The sequence below is a fragment of the Tympanuchus pallidicinctus genome, unplaced genomic scaffold (genome assembly GCF_026119805.1).
Source record: "Tympanuchus pallidicinctus isolate F22 unplaced genomic scaffold, pur_lepc_1.0 scaffold15, whole genome shotgun sequence".
Classification (NCBI taxonomy): domain Eukaryota; kingdom Metazoa; phylum Chordata; class Aves; order Galliformes; family Phasianidae; genus Tympanuchus; species Tympanuchus pallidicinctus.
In genome coordinates this window covers 26,083,233-26,102,416 of record NW_026294669.1, presented here as the reverse complement: position 1 = coordinate 26,102,416, position 19,184 = coordinate 26,083,233, and the positions used below count along the sequence as shown (strand labels likewise).

Here is a 19,184-nt window from a genome sequence, read left to right as displayed (position 1 = left end):
CAGTGCTCTCCTGAGCTGCGCATATAAACATCTATCTCCTGAAGATATATCTCTGTTCATCGCTTCTGGTGCCTCTCTTTGAACTTTTTTTTTCCACTTACATTGCAGTTTTTCACTGCAGTTAACAAATGCCAGGATAAAATGTTATCATCAGCCCTTCTCCGGGCTTAAAAGAGCCATGTTTCTTTTATACCCCAGATTAGCAACTGTCTTACAACACAAGCAATGTAATTTGCTGTTTTCCCTATCTTCACCCTTAGATCCTTTGCCAGACCACTGTGACTGCACCAGTTTGTTTGCAAATTTCTGTGTTGAATCAGTTTCTCCCTGTTGCAAGCCAGGAATGGTTGTGTGCCAGGGGAATTTCAAGTGATTTCATTTAGTCCCAATTAAAAACTTTAAATTACTGATTCTAGTACAAAAAAACACATGCTCCCTTGTAGACACGATTCCAGGTACCTTTCCTCTGCCCTTCCTGCACTCTGTTCCCCCACAGCATGTGACTCCCGGTCCCTCTGATGAGGCAATGGGCAGTGTGGGAGAGCAAGGTCAGTGCATGGTGTTTGTTTCCCTCAGTGCTTCTCCTGCTCTCGACCCTCCTGTCCTGGTGTCTCTTGCATCTTCTGCGTGTCTCCTCCTCCTCAAATGTGTTCGTGCAGAGGCAGCAGAACCTTCTCCAACTGCCTTGTGTTTGACACACAGGGGGGCTGTTTTGTCTGGTGCAGAGCTGCTGGAACCAGCACAGGGCATCTGAATATGCGTTTATTATAAAGCATCACCAGGTGCCAGTTCCACTCTTTCCTGATGGTTTCCCCAAGGTTGCCCATATGAGCAGTTTCTTTCTGCCAGCTTTTGGACACCTGTGGGCTTCCCAAAGCTTTTGTTCCTTCCTTTCCCTTTTCTTTTTTTTCCTTCACTTGAGTTTAGTACCTCAGTGCTCAACCTCGAAACAAGTACTATTTCTTGGATTACAAAAAGGAAATTAGGAATTAAGTGATTTCAATGCACAGAGGGTATAAAACCTTTACTGGCAAATACATAAAAAGTAGATGGCTGAATTTTTAACTTTCCTAAATAAACTTATGGTTCAGCTAAAATAACTTTCTCTCAGTCACTACTTTTTAAGGACTCTAAAGATAAAGAGCAAAGTTGCCACACAGGTTTTTCTTCCTCTGCTTTGTCGCAGAAAAACCTGAGCTATTCCTGGCAGTTCTCATTTTTTAGGTCATTCTTCATATACCATTCACTGTCACTGAAATTAATGAGAAAATAAAAGGAGTGACCTTTGGCTGAGCACACACAGTTTATGCATGAGCTAAACAGCAGGATTCTTTTTCACTTTTCTTTTTCCCACATTCTCTTTCTCTCTGCTCTCCCCCATCCAAATGCAATTTGTAAAGCCCTCAGAGCCTCCATCCTGTGTGTTTCCACTGCATTCCTTTGGATGCGTCTCAGGCCCATGGTTCACATCTGTTCTCCCGTGCAGGAAGTTCGGCAGCATCCTTGATTTATGGACATAATGCTCTGCTCTCTTGAACTTCAGAATGGTTTCCAGAACTCCCAGGCAAAATTCATGCAGCTTACGGATAGGTGTCAGCAGTGCGAGCAGGAGCACTCTTGGAGTGCAAATGCGAGGCTGGAAGTTCAAAATGATGCTGTTTAAAACAAGCCTATGTTTACCAAGGATCTGAATACTTTTGAAGATAAGATTTTGAAAATACTTTGCTTTCCAAAGAAATGTAAATTCCGAGCTTGTTGGCTGCACCTGAGCATCTGCTTTGCGCCCAGCTTTCTGCAGGAGGTGGGAGAACCCTTTGCAGCCCAGTAGGGCAGGAGGGGCCGAGGGTGGTCTGCTGGGGCACCAGAGCCAGGAGGGAGATCCCAGCCTGTGGCATTTCCACATTGCAATCTGGGGAGTTGGCTGAAAGCAGCGAGGGCTGACGCTGCCTCTCAGCTGTGTTGGGAGGCACTCTGGTGCCATTTTGCTACTGCCCAGGGAGCTCACTGGCCATGGGCAGCAAGGGGGAGGTAAGGTAAGGCTCTGGGAAGAAATGCTGGGACTGCCCAGCTCGACGCCTGCACGAATGAGATCTACTGTGTGCGTGGGTTAAGGGTACTGCCAATGGCGGCGTGGGACACCGATGGTGATAGGAAATCCAGATTCAGTTGTTTACAGGAAATTTGCTGCGATTTCCCGTAGCTCCTGCGCGTTCCAGTGTTTGGCCGCGAGGGGATCGCAACGTACTGCTCCTTCACCTTTGTGCTGACAATCCAGACTGCTTTTCTGTGGAGCATTTAGGCACTGATAACTGAAAGGGTTGAGGCACGCTCTCACGTCCCGACGCTCTCCAGGAGCGCTCGCGGATCGGAAGAGCCACGCGCCCGCACTGATTGACGTCGCGCGCTCCGCTCTGCTCCGCTCAACGAGAAGCGCTCGAGCTGCCGGCAGCGGGGCCGGCTCTGCCCGCCGTTCAAGGAGTGCACGTGCGGTGCCACAGGGGCGCGCGCGGGCCGGGGAACGCGGCGCGGCCGTTGCCGGGGGCGGCGGCCGTTAGCGGGGCGGGCGTGGGGCGGCGCGCGCGTGCGGGGAGGGGCGCGAGGCGTATCCCGACGAGCCGCCGCGCCACCGCAGCGTCCCGCGGTCGCCGCCGCCTGCAGCCTTCGCCCCTTTCTCCCTTCGTCCCGCTCTCCGGCACAGCCCGGCCGCAGCGAGGTAAGGCGGCGTCCCGCTCTCCACCCGGCACCTGCGCGGCGCGGCGGGACCCGGGAGCGGCGCCGAGGAGGCCCGCCCGCCGCCCGGAGTTTCTTGCCGCCGGGCCGGAGAGGCGGGTACTCTGGGGCCGCTCGGCCGGCGGCACGGGGACGCGGCGGGGCTCTGCCCGGCCCCGCTCTGCCCGCAGCCGCCCGCCCTCCCGCGGCCCCGGCGGGCGTGTACGGAGCGGAGCCGCGCCGTTCCGGGCCGTTCGGCGGCGGCCCCGGCCGTCGATGATAAACCGCGCCCGGGAGCGCGGCGCCGGCTCCTGCCGGCCGCAGCCCCGGCTGCCTGGCGGCCGAACGCGCTGAGGCGGCGCCGCCGCGTTCGCTTCTGTAGCGCTGCTTTGCGCTTCCGCGCGGACCGGGGAGTGTCGCGGCGAGGGCTGACACGGCGGCGGACGGACGGAGGTCGCTGCGCCCTCGCCGCCGTCCCTGCACAGCCGCCGAAGGCTTTTACTCGTCTGCGCCGCGATCGGTGCCCTGAGGTGCTAGGGCCGTTTATTCTTAACGTCTGCTGTCTCCCTTACAGTGCCTGCACGACGCGTTGCGCGGCTCGCTGGTAGCAGGAGGGCTGGCTGTGTGTTACCTCGGGCGCGGTGCGGCGCTGCCTTTGCTGAGCTGTAAGCCAGCGGCGTACGCCTCTGCCCCACCACCCTGCGGTGTGAATCACTAGCGGGCTGCTTTCCCTGGCAGAGCTGAGAGGTGCCGCCGGTAATCCTTCTGTTTCGTTGCAGGCCACGTTCCCCGGATCGGTTTGGTTGATTCTAGCTTCGAAACGCGTAAAGCTTTTTGTGCGTGGAGGGAACTGTGGTTTTTCTTGTGGGAATTCTTTTCTGGTAACTTTTTTATCTGAATTCCCTGTGTATGTTATAGAGCATCTTTCTCCCTTTTCTCCAAAATGCAATTATTCAAGGAGACTAAACTAAAAACTTTACAAATAGAGTGGAAAAGAACGTTGTTTGCCAAATGTCAAGGCTAACCGGGGACGGATCTGCGCTGGTGGTGAGAGGAGCCCTGTGGGCAGTGACCTGTTGAATGTCACTAGCTGAATGGAGCCTTCCGGTTGCCCTGAGCAGGGCACTGCAACCCGGCCACCATTGTTTCTGTGGATGTGGTCAAAACGTGTAAACATGTAATGGTTTCCAGGTTGGAACAGGTTGAGCTTTGTGAGGCTTCATCTCAGCCTGCTGGAGCTGAATGCTGCTGCTAGGGTGAGCATTCTGCAGCAGATTGTGGTATGGGAGCTGAAGAGATTTGGCCTTTTAGAAGAACAGCAAGCTCTGTTAAATGTAAGGAGATGCCAGTCGAGATAATGATTATACTGTGTCGGGTGCTGTATAAACATATAAGAGGGCAAGGTCACTGCTCTGGAAAATTAACCGCTTAGGCAAGTGTTGTGATTAAGATGAAGGAAATGAAATACCCTTTGAAATGTTTTCAGGACTGCTCCTCGCCAAAGGGTCTGCTTCCACAGCCGTGAGCACGGCAGCTGTTCTGAACTTCATTTGCCCGGTGAAGGAGCGTGTGCGTGAGGGTCTTTGTGTTGTCTGACATTTAGTAAAGCGCCTAAGCATTCAGTGCAATGCCTCCGAGTGCAGTCTGTGTTGGAGTAGGTTTGCTTTTCATTCTAGATCAGTTTTTCTTTCCTGGTTTTATTCAAGGAAATGGTAACAAAGCTGTAGCAAATCACTGACTTGTTGTTTTCTAAGTTTTAAGAAAATCTGTAGCTGGGAACAAATCCTATGGTTTGGGACAGTTTTTAAGAGGGAATGCAAGACTACAATGTCTTGAACTGGGTTTCACGTGTTCTTTGAGCTCTCTTGTAGCAATAGTGGAATTAACAAAGTTGTGCCTTGTCAGTAGTTACAGCTATTAATTCCCCCACCTCATTGTATTTGTGTTCCATTTCACCCATGTGTTATTTCTGTTGTCATTCTAGGCCCTGCATTTAACTGTGTGTTTTCAGTGCCCAGGTCTTAGAGGTCTTTGAACGCTGTTAAATGGTGTTAGTCATCCAGGATAGAAGGAAATGCTCAGGCATCACCTAAAACCAGTCTGAAGTGGTGCTCTATGTATCCAGAGGAAAGGCCAAACTCCTCACTGTAAACTGGAGGGTTTCAAAAGGAAAGTGTGTAACTATTAGGAGCAGGAGGCAATGAGGCTTTGCACAGAGAACAAGGGAAGAAAAACAACTAGTTGTTGATTGTAATTAACTTGCAGATAACATTAAGGATTTGCTGTCTGTGCTGATCTGGAGAAATATGCTTTCCCACAGCTATTGCTGTTATCTCCTCCATCCTCCCTGGTTTTGTGTTCTGTCCCCATCCTTGTGCTTCTCCACCCTCCTGTCCTTTCTGCCTTTCTCAGGTGCTTCACTAATTTTCTCCTTAAGTTTTCTCCTTCCTGTAGGAAAGATGTAAAATGGTTAACTTCAGTAGCAAAGTGGCTTTGTTTTAGTCTAGACTTCTGCTGGGAAGTTCTGCCACCTTCTTCCTGCTCATAGTTATTTGGAAGGGTTGTTATATCAAATAACTTGACCCTGAACTTCACTGAGATTAGCAGGGGGCTGCAGAGCTCCCACCTGTTTGATTCTGAGCACCTCGATCTTCTGGAAGACAGTGCAGGACTGTTCTGTCTCTGTGTTTGCCATCCTGGGGATGATAAATGATGATGTACTTAATTGCTGGTATATTTGGCACGCCAGGACTTCTGTTTCCATTGTATGTATACTTCACAGTTGGACTAGATGATCTTGGGAGGATCCTTCCAACTAACCTATTCTATTTGGCATGTTTGTGTGTGACTCTCACAGCCGAGCCTTTGGCTCTGCTGTTGCCATAAGGTATCACAGCAAAGCCTGTCTCCTCTCTTGGTGTGAGTTGATAGGGTGGCAGGGAAGGCTGCATCCAGCTCACAGATGCAGTCTTCACCAGCAGTGTGCACAAAACGTATTGCTTAGTTTCAGGAGGGGTTGTGAGAGAATGAGGAATGGAAAATTTGGAATGCTGTGGACTGAAAACCATTATTTCTGACCATTTCATTTCACAGCACGTGGGTGGAACAGATGGGTGAAGAGGGCAGGTCTGACAGCTGGGACTTTTGGTTCTGAGTGGAAGTGTGGTAATTCCCCTAGTTCTGTATATATGGATGAGAAGAAATCTGTTTTCGCTTATGAGCCTCCACTGTCTTTCCTGCCGAAAGTTTGTCTGTGTGAGACTTGTTTTGAAACTCCATAATGAAATTCTGTGTGAATTCCATCTGGAGCGTGCGTGCATTTACATGTAAGGCGTCACAACTGAAGTGCGATTGGAGTGGAAGGGGAAGAGAATGTTTCCCTACTCATGAGAAGTAATCAGACATAACTGACCCCTGTTTTTGTGATGGACTTCACAAATAGGCTTCAAAATTAGTTGAGTCAAATCCCGGTTTCTCAGTTAGAAAAAATCTTTTTTAGTGAGGAGGTCCCCATAGGAACTTTGTATTACCAAGTGATTGTTAAACAGCAGTCACAATGCTTTGTTATTATCCTGGAGCAATTATACTTTTCTTAGACTTTGTAATTAAAATGCTTCCAACGATTTTTCACTTCGATGAGGCAAACAGTGCTGCAGACCCTAAATAGGGTTTTGGAATAAAGTCCAAGTTCTGTATGTATTTTCAACTCATCTTGTAAAAGAACTAATATAGAATGCCTGTCCATCCTTTGGGAATACAGAGAGATTAATCTAAAAATACACTTGGTATACCCACATTAGGAAAGGGTTGTAATGTAACATTTTCAAAGCTTATTCTTTTCTTGGTTTGCTCTTAACTGGAGCTATACAGTTTCTCCCAAAGGCATGAGTTACAAATGAATCTGCAATACTTTGTGACTTCTAGTCCTTTTCCTTCAGACAAAAGGTCCTTTCAATGTGTTGTGGAATGGTTACTGATTTTCATGTGGTCATTCAAGAAAAGGATAGCTATTGGCCTTCATAATAGGCCTTTCAGCACCCTCTCTAGTGGCTTGCTGACTGAAAAGATGCCCATGGCTGGGTACTGTATCAGCCTTTAAATTACTGGTGGATCTAATCATCCAACTACTGAGGTGAGAGCTGAAAGAGCAAAAAAAAAAAAAAAAAAGCTTCACTCATGTGTGAATACCAGTACATACCAGCTCAGAACTGGAGACAGATTTTGGTCTGTGTAAACTGGTGTAGTTTTATTTATTTTGATGTTCGTTGGCTAAAGGCCTGCTTGGTTTTGTTCTGTTGTTGTGGGTTTTTAAAGTTATTATTATTATTTTATTAAGTAGTAGGTAACTCAAACCTGATGTTTCCATGAGCTGTGTTCCTGTAAGCTGGCTGGCATGGTGGCAAGCAGTGTTATCTGATTGTGCTGTGCATGGCTGAGCGGACAGTGAACATGATTTCCTGAAGGTGTGACTGTCCTGTAAAGTCACGGCTATGTTCTGAGTTAGCATTAAGGGAGCTGCTACAACTGTCGTGTCAGCAGTGCAGTGTCACTGAGTTATCCTTTGGTGCTGGTGAGGCCTGCCTGCCTGGCAGTGCTTCAGAATAAACACCCTCTGCTTCAGGGCAGGTAGGCAGGTGGCCATTGCCCCAGCCTTGTGCAAAGTCTGTGCAAGAATTCATGGTGTTTGCTGAACCTTGCCTGGAACAACATCAAAAGATAGTATTTGTGCTTGTATGGGAACTGTTGAATCACAGCCTGAACCTCTGATTGACCACCTGAGGTGAGCAGTGAGTCAGCCCTGGGAGCACAGGTGAAGGCAGTTCACCTGTGCTACTGGAAGGGGTGGAGCCTTGCTCCCCATTCAGGAGCTGACTGCCTCTGGGGAAGGATCTTTTTTTGGAGATTGCTCCTCTTGGTGTCTTCTCAGTGAGCCCAGGACAAGGGTAAGCTTTCTATCTGTTCTTCCTTTAGCATGATAACCTGTTTAACCTAACTTTCTTGTATATTTCTTAATTATAATATCCATATATCCATTGATTATACAGCGCCATGAGATTCTCAGTGATGGTAATTCTTCTTGAGTTTTATTACAGCTAATTGTGTAGGACACTGGGACTTGAGATCTTCCGAGGTTGGGTGCATGTGCCAATAAGGAGCATTTGGGCTTCAGGTGACTCTCAAACATATGTTCAGATGGTCACTTCAGACTGAATTACTTCTTCGTAACATGTAAATAACGTTTTTCGGATTGTACTGGTTTATGTATATTTCCCACGTATGCCTTCTATTTCTCTTAAACTATTTACTTCCAATGTTTAAATGAATTTCTTGTGTGATGGTTGGTGCCTAATTAAATGTATCAAAAGCCTTACATGGCAGTCTGGGTATGTGGCACTCAGACCAAGTGGGGCTGTGTTCAGAGAGTGTGGTTTGTAGTAGCCATGGAAGAACCTGCAAGTGTCAAAATGCCATCGCTGCAGGAATCGCCACACTGTGTTGACAGAGGGAATAACTGCCTTATGCATTCATGCTAGTCTGTATGAGATTTGATTTAGAACTTTCAGACTTGATCTGAATAAAGTGTTGCCTTTTTGTAATGCTGCTTTCCATTAATAACTTACTGCTGACTGTAAATTGTTTTGAGCTGGCTAGTTTAAGCTGTTGGCGTGAATTTGTGCTTCAGTATTAGGATCAGAGCATGCATTCCTTACTCTGGAGCTGATGAGGAGAGTGATAGCATGGAAGCAGAGTGATTGCACAGCACTCAGATGGAAATTCTTTCACAACTCCTGTGGCTTTCCGTGTAGCTGCTTTGCTACTGCACTGGGAAAAGGGAATCTATTTCTCATGAAAGTCCCTAAAGAATTTGAGAGCTTTCTCCTCTGCAGCCAAGTTACATTGTATGTAAGCATGGCAGAAGCTAGAAAGGGTGGCATGATGCATCAGGCTAACAGAGAGGAGTGTGAAGGCAAGATGAGCAGAAAGCGTTTGGAAGATGGGCTCTAATATCAGGTGCATCTTATGGCTGACTGTTCTTCAGCTTGGTACACTTTCCTGGGTGTCCACAAAGTGGGGCAAATACAAATGAACTAGAGCAGCTGCTGTGGCTGTGGTTGGAAAGATCTGTAATGAGAGTGGAAGCTCCTGGGGGCTGGAAGGAGCACTGTCAGCCAGAAGGCACCAGGTTCTCATCTGTGGCTTTTGAGGTTCTCCTGTGGGAATGGGTGCTTGTGAGGTGGTAATAGTGGGGGATTACAGCAAAAGTGTCTTTTGTGTGGTGGTAATACAAGATCAGGGCTGGGTGTGTTGGAGGAAGCCTTTTGCTGAGCGGACGCTGAGCTTTATAGCAGAACTTCAATTCTCTGGTATTTATCTGTGTGTGAAAAAGGTCTGTGGATAGCGTTCTATGTTATGTGTCAAATGCTTCATGCAGGAAATCAGCAGTGAAGTTGTACTTTTGTGATACTGTTGTTAATTCTGCATCTTGTCTTATGACCTTTTTAATATTTCTGTTTATTATTCTATTAATTTCTATATATTATAATTCTGCTCTCATTGTACTGCTATTTTTGGTACGAGGTAACTCTAACCATTGAAGTGTCACTGATGTGACATTGAGTCTGCAACACCACATGGCGTGTGACCTCGCAGTTTTTTCCTCTTGGAGGTATAAACCCTTTGTGTGTCTGAAAGATCTTGGTCCTCTGTAGCTCAGTTCCTGAGGAAGGGATATTTCCCTCCAAGGCCCTGTCAGCTCTTTAGCTATGTTAGCAGTTTTGCAGCACTTCTGATGTGAATGGAAGTTTGGCTCTGTGTGGGAATACCTCATGGGAAGCAGCTGTGGAGCAGCCTGCTGCCTTTCACTGGAGTGAGTGTTCAGGTGCTCCTGTAGTGCACAGTCCTGAAATTCCTGGCAGCTCTGACCCTGCTCACAGTCCGCAGAGCGAGTTGAGATGAAAAGTGCTCAATACTGTGAAGCATTTTAGTTTATTTTGTAACAAAATAAGCTTACGAAAGTTTACAAAAATAAGGAAATTCTGAGCTAGGGCAGACAGTTGGGCATTCTGGAAAGTCACTCTGCTGTTGCCTGATCTCGCAACAGATGGTCGTGGATGTAAATTCATCCATTATACTGCCATTCATTGACAAAGAATGATGAGCTTATCTTTCTCTTGGCTAATGGGAGGAGCTGATATTCCCATGTTAGCATTTTAACACAATTTCCTTAAGTTACGTTCTTTCTAGCCCTAATCATATACTTTGCAATTTATCCTACAGATGGGGAAAGGTGGGAAAGTTCTAATTGCCATCCTCATGCTGGGTTTTTGGAGGTAATAACTACAGAAAGTTTTAATTGGAATTGTATGCAGTCAGGTTCTGTGAAGATCAGACTGCAAGTGAATGGTAGCTTTCAATGCTTTTAAATGGGAGTTGCTGAAGAGTGAAACCAGATTAATGAAGCTATTGCAAGTGGTTTGTTAAGTGGAAGAGGGATTGTTTTGTGGTTGCAATATTAAACTGTAAAAGGTTAGTTATTACTGCATTGAATCATATCAAAGGAACAAAGTAATGTAGATGCAATTACACTGAATATCACACTGTCGAAACATTCACTATTTTAGTTGTACTGTCTTGAAGTTGAAAATAGTATCTTCTTTTTAGACGCTAGCTGAGACTGATTAAATGTGCTGTGAACTAGAAAAAAGACAAACCTACAGATTACTGTTACTAAAGACAAAGGAAGCCAGGATATTTTGTATCCCAGTACGGTGCTTAGTCCAAGCTCAGCTCTGCCTATCAGGCTCTGTTTCCTCAAAGTACTGCCGGGGAATTTAGAGTCCTGCTATTCAGAAGCGATGTTGTAGAGGGCAGTGGCCAAATGGCATCATAGACTCATAGGCCATTTCTTGGAGTGCCAGAAGTCCTAATGTGGGTGACTCATTTTGATATCTTGAACTCATAAAGTAGGACTCTACGGTCATGCATGAGAGCAAGGCACTTGCAGACGTGTGTTTCTTTAGGCAGCTCTGTAGATGGCACAGCGAAACTACTGGAGCTGTTGCCAGCTGGCAGCCAGTATGCTTTAGGAGCCTTCCTGTTAAGTGTGCTGACTTTTTTTTTTTAATATGACAAATATATACAAATAACTATGTATATTAATATATTCAGATATACCTAAAACTTCATTGTCTCCTTTTGATTTCTAATACTTAACCATAAGGCTTCAGTGCTGAAGGAAGACCTACCAGTAGCTTCACATTTGTTCCTTTGAGGCCCAGTGTTATGTACCACACTCTTTCATAGCTCATGTTTCTCTCTTGCATTTAGAGTGTATTTGTTTTCAAGGGTGGGGAGCAACTGATCAGTTTTGACCAAAAGTCTGCACTTCGAGGTTTTTTTGGAAGTACTGACTTTGATTGTTGGGAACCAGGGTTGGTTTTCTTTTTAAAAGAAGGCTTAACACAATGAAGAACAACAGTTTTGCCTTCATCTGCTACCATATTTAAACATGGGGGATTAAAACAATTGTTCCTTTTCCAACTGCATCCCATGTAAAATGCTTCTTTCACATAAAATGTTTGTAATGCATCAAAAATAACTTGGCAAAAAATCATCTTTGATGCAAGATTGACACAAACATTTTATCTGAAGCCCTAGTTGAGCTTTAAATAGTTAGAGAAGCAATAAGCGCCTGTATGAGAAGCTTGCCCCAAATCCTTGGGGGTTATTTTGTTATTCATATGTCATCGCCATGAAGTGTCTGCTTTGACATATAAATTAGTGCTTTGTGGATTCTTTTTTGAGGAGACTATGAGAAAAGTCTGCATGCTTTCCTCTATGATGTGAGATTCCACATGGGAATGGGATCTCATTATGTCATGACTGAATCTAACCAAGGTTCCCTGGGTAATTTGCTCCTCCATCCTATTAAAACTTCAAAGTCTTGAGCTATATTTGTATTTGTAAATTGATTTCATTAGACATCTTCATTATGATTTCGTTCTTAAGAGTTTGTGTGTAACAACATAAGGGTATTTTCCCATTAAACATGGAGGGAGGTTAAGATTTGACTTCTGTGTTAGAGTGTGCTTCATCCCAAGCACTTTGAAATATACAATCCAGAGCATGTGCTCTGTGGCTCTTTTCTGCTCTTGTACCTTGTATGGGAGCTCTTGTATCGTGGCCCCAGATGAGCACCAGGGGAAAGGACCTGCTCAGCCCTGGGAGCACGGGTGAAGGCAATTCAGCTGTGTGACAGGAAGGGGAGGAGCCTGGCTGCACCTCTCTTAGACTCCATTTAAGGGCTGACTGCCACTGGGGAAGGATCTCTGGTTGGAGATCTCTCCTTGGTGATGCTTTCCCCCGCAAACCTGGAATCTTCTGATACAGGTGAGCAATCTTCTTTCCTTCCTTTGTAGTATCTCTCTATTGTGCCAGTCCTTCTGTCGTCACACCTGTGTTGTAATGCCTTTCCCATTCTATTTACCTGTCCAAATGTGACGTACCTGGAGAGGAAGAGAAGTGTGAAGCAACTGGCTGGGAGTTCTTGGCCCTCGTTCTTCCTGGAAGAAGGGAAGATCCCATTAGCTCCTGGGCTGAATAGGTGCTCTCAGGGTGTGATGTGGTGCTAGCTGCTGGTTGCTGTCTGCTGAACTGCATTGTGAACTCAGCATCCACAGCCTTGATGCATTACCCACCACCCACTGATTATGTTCAGTAGGTACCTTTTTCTTCTCCTAAAACCGCACTTCACTCAATTAAAAGCAGGTCCGTTCAGATGTTTTCTGTCTGCTGTTTATTTACGTAAGCAATTCATCAATTTCTTTTGAAAAGTGTCATGAAAATACTTCTTTCTTTGTCAGACTGCGACTGTCTAGAAATATATACATGGGTGGCATCACTAAGAAAATGTCTATTTTGTTTTTGTTCACTGAAAAAAATCAATTCCTACATAAAAATGCTGGGAGAAAATATTAGATAGAGACAGTGTGACTAATTTATTTTCTGCGTGCAAAGTATGAAGTACAGCTTCTGTCCTTCTGCTAGGAGGCTGAAGACAGATTACGTGGAGGACGTGCCAGTTTGAAAACAGTGGTGATTGCACGTTAATTGGAAATGAGATATTCCAGCTGTCATTAATCTATGAGCTGTAAAATTCTTAATTGTTTTGATTTACTGGAAATGAATGGAGGATAGTTTCTGCCCAGAAAATGACATTGTTATTTTTTTAGCGGTTGCATTTTTTTTTTTCCTGATCTTTTTTAATTCTAAGATTAATTCTAAGATTATTTTGTGTAAGCTAACATACGTATATTTAGACAAGTCTGGGCTGAATTTTCTAATAAATCTGTGGCAGTTATTTTCAGCTTGTCAACACTGAGGCAATTCTTTTTTTTTTTTTTTTTTTTCTTTTCTTTTTTGACTTCTCCAACCTCTGCCAGAAAAGCTTCCTCTTACAGATTGGCCTCTCAGTGTACAAAATTGGCAAGTAAAACTCACAATGGACTTGAAGTGACAGCAGAACTCAGCCAAGAGTTGGTGGTTTTCACACAGAGGTATGGGGGATCCGTAGAGTCCACAAACTGTACAGAATGTTTTTCTCAGTGTTCTTATGGCCACTGAAGTCTGTAAAAATTGAGTTCCCTTTTGGCACCGAATGTATCCTGGCTCATCAGGGTATCAGTGATTGTCTTAACCAGGGTTCTCCAGCTTTGTGATGTTGCTTGGTTACTGGCATTCCCACAACTCTCAAATAAAACAAAGCAAATGTTGGTGGTTTTTTTTTTTTTTTGTAAGTTTCTGTTTATGGACTGGTCTACTGTACAGATCCAAACAAAACAGGACTGTAAATCCTCTGCAGCTTCTTTAATGATCTTTTTTTTTGTTGTTTTGTCTCAAGTATTCCATTTGGCTGCTTGTAAAGGTTTTCTATTTTAAATATGTTTTTTCAGTATGTTGGACTACTTCTAGGATTCTGCACAAACTCATTAAATTCAGAAACTAGGATCCTGGCTAAAAGTAAGGCATAACAAATAATGGTTTTTGCTGTCAGGCAATCTGCTACGTATGGCTAGGAGGTTGTCTTTTAGGTATACTCTGTGCATCCTCTGAGGGTAGGAAAAAGGGCAAAGCTTTGCGTGGAATGCCTGAGAAACTATTTTATTTAGTAATGATAATAATAAAGAACTGGTGTAACTGTTTGACTGAGGATTTTGTGTCATTTTGAGTACTTGAGAATATAGCTTCAGCCCCATGCCCCCAAGGTAGTAATTTTGATGCATGGGCTCATCTGTTTCAGTGAGAATTCTCATCTCCAGTTCAGCTAGCTGATCCTGACAAAGCATGCAGGCACTGAGAGCTCAGTGTAGCAGAGGTGCATGGGTAGTTTTTCTTTTGCTACCTCTGTCCCACAGAAGAATCTCTGTCAAGTGAAAAATCATCTTTGGGCTGAAAGATGTTACAAATCTGAGATGACATTATATTGATATGCTGCAAAGGATTTTTTTTTTTTTCTTTTTAAATGTAGTTGTTCCCAAAAAAATCTCATCTTGGGAATTCTTACATGTAGGTGAGTTTATTAGTAAGTAGTGAAAAGAGAGCTTTCTGTAAATCTGCTGGAGTCATCAAGTGCTTGCCTAAGAGTGGGTTACAGAAGTTCTCTTAGTGTTTCTGAGGGCAGAGAATTAGTAATAATTGGAGATATCTGTAAGTCAGCAAGAGATTGAAGTGAGAAAAAACCCACATCTACGTAAACATTCCCAACTGTGGAAGGATCTGTCAGAAGCATGGCTGCTGTAGGAAGCAGGCAGCAATTCTCATAGGCAGTAGAAATTCCGAGCGTTGCCTTACACTAATTGTCCAAGTGAAGGTGCTTTAGCAGTTCCCACAGTCCACTCCTCTAACAGTTGTGTTTACAGGGTACTTTTGACAGGGAACTTCTAAGAGAGGTTTCACATGTAGTGAGATACCAGGTGTAGTAACTGTATGGTGTTGGTTTTTCTAGGGTCATGAGGCTCATGTATTTCTGTATTCCAGGTCCATTCCAGTTCCATTTTGGTCAGTAGGAAAACGCTTAGGCCTTTGAGAGAAAAATGTTGACTGCTGTTGGGTTAGTAGGAATAATTGAGTAAAATAATAACAGATCACTGTTAGGGGGATAAAGGTATTTGCAGGCTTTTTACGTGTGGACTTCTTTTTAAATTAAAAAAAAAAACCAAAAACATTTGAGCTTTAGTTCAACTCAAAGCTCCCACAGAACCAAGCAAAGTATTGTATGAGGGGAAAAACGACAGAATTCTTTATGTTTGAGTCCTTTCGAACGTAAAGCTAATAGTGAGCAGCAGAGCTCATCTGTTTTTTAAACCATGCTATCTTGTATTGGCTGGAACTGAGACTATGCCAGCTGTATCTCTGATTGTGTTGCCTGCTTTCTGCTCTGAGAGCCTTCAAGAGCAAGACCACACAACATTTATAGGTTTTCTTCCAGCTGTTCTTCATTTACTGTAGTTCCTGCCTGGATTGGATCAGTGCTGAATGTGGATCCTATCCTTTGCCCTACTGAGGTGTTATTGTCATACTTGTGTCACTGGACAGAGATCTGGTGCAGGAGCCGGTCCAGTCCTAAAGCTTTTATTTTCTTGTTTCCCAATTCCTGCAGATTCCTTTTGCTGTAAAATCTTTTGGCAAATACCAGATAGAAGACAGTTTTACTCCTGGAGCTCATGCTGTGTTATAATCATATGCAAGTTTTGTTTTTGTAAGAAATGCAGATTTTAAGCATTAAGATGAATTGTCTTCAGCAGCTGGATCCTGCTGAGTATCTTTAAGACTGCATTCCCTGGCAGGAGCTAGAAACTTCAGCACACAAAATGAACCATCACGGCAGCCAGTTTGACTTTGAGGAATGTTATTAAATGATAAAGTACTGAGGTGTAAAGCAGCAGTTTTGCAGTTGTGTTGAGACAAGGAGCACCACTCACATCAGCTACGTCATAGCTGGCACTCTTTGTTGGGCAAAAGACTGGAACTAAACATCTTAAGACTTGGCCAATTGTGAAGGATATCTAAGTTTGCTTTCCAGGTGCTAAACAATTGAGTGCTGGTAGTTAGGGAAGTGTATTTGGCTCACTAGCTCAGACCAAAACCTAAAACCAAAAAATGTCCAAAAAAAATGTAATGCCAAAATTCTCAAGCAAGTCTTGCTCTTTTTTTTGTAACAGTAGACTGTAAATAATCTCTGTACTTGGTCACGTCAGCATGTGGTGGAAGGTTCCCTGCCTTCTGTGGACTCATTCCTCACGCTGCGTGTTCTTTCAGCGCTGACCTTTGTCACTCTGCTGTACTTAACACCTTCTGACCTGCCTTTAGGATATTTACTCAGAATCAGAGGTGCTGAATGCTGTGTTTACTGTTAGGATCTAGAAGGCTCATAGGGCTACAGTGGAATCAACTGAGTGCCGTGTTTGGTGTTTGAGCTCTCCTGTGTTGCAGGTGTGTTATGAAACCTCAGGTTGAGGGGTCAGAACTAGGCATCAGTAGAGGAGTGATAAATTGGTTGTTGTTGTTGTTTTTTGTCTTCAGAAGTGGGGAGAAAGCTGATCAAGGATAAAGACTCCTGTTCAGAGTGTTATGTAGCTTGTGAACTTTTTGGGTCTGCTCTCTTGAACTATCGAGGTGCACATCTCTATAGACCACCATTTTGGTCTACGTTGTATTTGTAATTGGTTCTGGTGTTCGTGTGTGTGATGTGTCACATTAGTACTAGGATTGAGCAACTGTTAAAGAGATCAGAGTTCAATGTGGAAAAGATTTAAGTGATTTATGATTTATTTGTATATTCTCCAAAGTTGTAAAACTGTGGCGAGCGCCAACTCCTGCTGCTTTTCTTTTGGCTTATGTTTGGTGTTGGCGCTTTTACTCCTCACTGATATGAGGTCTGGGGGTGTGATATCTGAATATCTACTTATTTCTTCCGTGATTTCTGTATTTCTTTTCTCTGGTTTTTTTTTTTTTTTTTTTTTTTTTTTTTTAGGTTCTGAGAGGGAATTTAATGGTATTTCTTCCACACGTGTGGCCTTTGTCATGTGTATGGATTTGCTACTAAGGGATATGAGGCACTGTTCCTGAAGTGTCTGTTTCATCTGCAAAGTTACGTCATTGTTTCCTACTTGAGGGTCTTATTTTTGTCTGAAAATATAAAATCACTTTAACCTACAAATACAAGAATTGACCTTTTCCTTTTGAGAAATTACCTTAAACATTTGCAGACTTCAAGCTATAGTATTTCACTTTTATATTATCAAAGAAAATAGGGTTCCTTTTAACTGTTGTACGTTTACTCTTAATTTTCTTTTGTCTCCCTAGAGTCATTATTTCCCACATAATGTTTTCTTTAGTAATATGTCATGGAACACAGAATGAGGACAAAATGGTGGATCAGAAGATAATGAATTATGGAGAGATATCCCTTATAAATTTTTTTTCTTAAAGGTATTGCATCTCATTTGGTCAAACTTAATAGATACAATGTTTGGAGAAAGAACCTTTCCAACATCTGCTAAAACATTGTGGGTTAGTTTTTTTGTAAATTTCACATATGTTATGTAGCTGTCTTGGTTACTTTGTCTTTTTTATGGTACAGTAGTGCAAAACAAAGACTTTCGACTTCAATTTTTTGCTTGTGTTTTTGTCTTTTAAAATAGTCTTCAAAAGTAACAGCCTTCAAAGTACTAGAAGTGTAATTCTAACTTACATAATTTCATGCAGTGATCATATTTCATACCTGAGGCCGCATTAAGGGTAGACTTCTATGTTTATCTGTCACTTTAGTCATCGGTATTTTGTGAAGTTCACAAGGGTGGAAATAGTCAGAAGTCACTGATCAGGGAAGAAAATCTGTGTGTCTATATCTGAAGTTGTAGACTTCCACTTGTTTGATTTCCAGATTTTAATTTTCCACTGAAGTTGGAAAGGAATCTCTCCCTCACCGTGGCTTGAAGGAGAAAACTGATGTTTAGCAGGGAGTGTGCTATCCTGGGGAAAAAAGAATAGCTGTGATTTCTTAGTACAATAATATGCATGCTTTGATCTTTTAAAATCCTAAAAATATCACCTGCAGACTACAGATTTTAATGGAAGGAGATAGACCCATTCTTTTGCATAAGAAATGCAATAACTACCAGACCTTTTACTGTCCAGTCTCAATTTAAGTGCTCACTAGACAAGAGAGATGCTCGCAATCTTGTTTCGGCCCTTTCTTATGTCTTTATTTAACAAAGGCTCAAGTCTTGTTTTTTTTTTTTGCATCAAAGAACAAATTGCCAATAGGGCCCGTGGGATGAATATTCTGCCAAAAGCATGTGAGTATGCTTCCCTCCTAAATTTCCTGCCCCTCCATTTTCAGCTCTCAAATCTGTGCTCGTTGTGTAGATTCAACACCCAGAGCAGCTCTTTAGCATCATGACGTGTGTGAATACTTGTATTTCTCCAGTGAAGCATCGTGTTTTAAATTGCTCCATCCATCTCTTTTATTTTGAACGTAACTGTGACTCAGCAAGCCGTGCAATAATATGTGTTTAGATTGCAGTGAACTTTAGGACCTAGGTTGTCAGAGCCTTTGTTCTGGGGGGTTTTGCTGGGTGAAGTGCTTCAGGAAACATCTGGCTCTTCCAGAAGCAACTAAGAACTTTCTACATTTTAAAATAAAACCTGTGATTCTGATAGGACTTCCTTGCTTTGCTGTAATCTTTGGGAAAATGTGATTTCAAAATGCACAAACAGAAATAGTCACATATCTTTGAATGCAGAAGGAAGAACTCAACTTGCAAAGGGAAGCCATTTGTACTGGCTTAGGAGAGGCTGGTTTCAGTGATTGGTTGTTCAGAACTGTGACATGATAATTCTGGGGTGAGGTTGAGGCTGCTGAACAGATTTTACTCCCGAGCAAACAAGGACCAGTGTGCCTTAAGTGGCAACTAGGAATAACATCCTGCTCATGTAGTTGAGTTTGCAGGCTGACTTCTCCTTTCTACAGAAAAGAGGACAAAATGTAGCTATTAATTCTGTTTCTTTATTTTTTTCCCCACCAATGAAACGAGGAAATCGGTTTTTATCCATCAGCATATGGGCATGCAGCTGTGTCATTGTATGTTCTTAACTTGGGGGAGAATTACTCTAAAATTCCTATGGAAATCAGCAAAGGCCTTGTCATGTGGGTGAAATGTGGTGTCGCTCTTTGGACTTCCCTTTGTTTCAGCTCACTTAGTGCTCTTGAGTTAATGATGTTGCTTATTAGAGGATGGTCATGCTGAAACTATGCTGGTGTTGTTTAGAGAGATTGAATTAGTGACTCGTGAGTTACTTTATCTGTTGCACCTACAGCACTCTTGCTTTCCTAGGTAGAACAGTTTGCATTGTCCAAGGTCTGTATTTACAGCTCAGGTACTTGAGTGTAAGGTACTACTCTAGTGTGCTGA

General features: G+C 43.6%; 1 protein-coding gene across 4 annotated transcripts in view; it reads left to right on the top strand.

Annotated features, from left to right (window-relative positions):
• The window catches only part of SPATS2L (spermatogenesis associated serine rich 2 like), a 90,702-nt gene that overhangs the window by 14,260 nt on the left and 57,258 nt on the right, over positions 1-19,184 (top strand). Inside the window, exons 1-2 of one of the 4 annotated variants that reach the window (XM_052676396.1) lie at positions 12,329-12,426; positions 13,152-13,265. The exons of 2 other annotated variants lie outside the window; for them this stretch is intronic. In XM_052676396.1, coding sequence (XP_052532356.1) covers positions 12,395-12,426; positions 13,152-13,265 — 146 coding nt within the window. In that variant the 5' untranslated portion in view covers positions 12,329-12,394. Of the gene's footprint in view, positions 1-2,578; positions 2,714-12,328; positions 12,427-13,151; positions 13,266-19,184 lie in introns of those variants that run through there. One more of the 4 variants, XM_052676398.1, reaches the window with a different exon arrangement.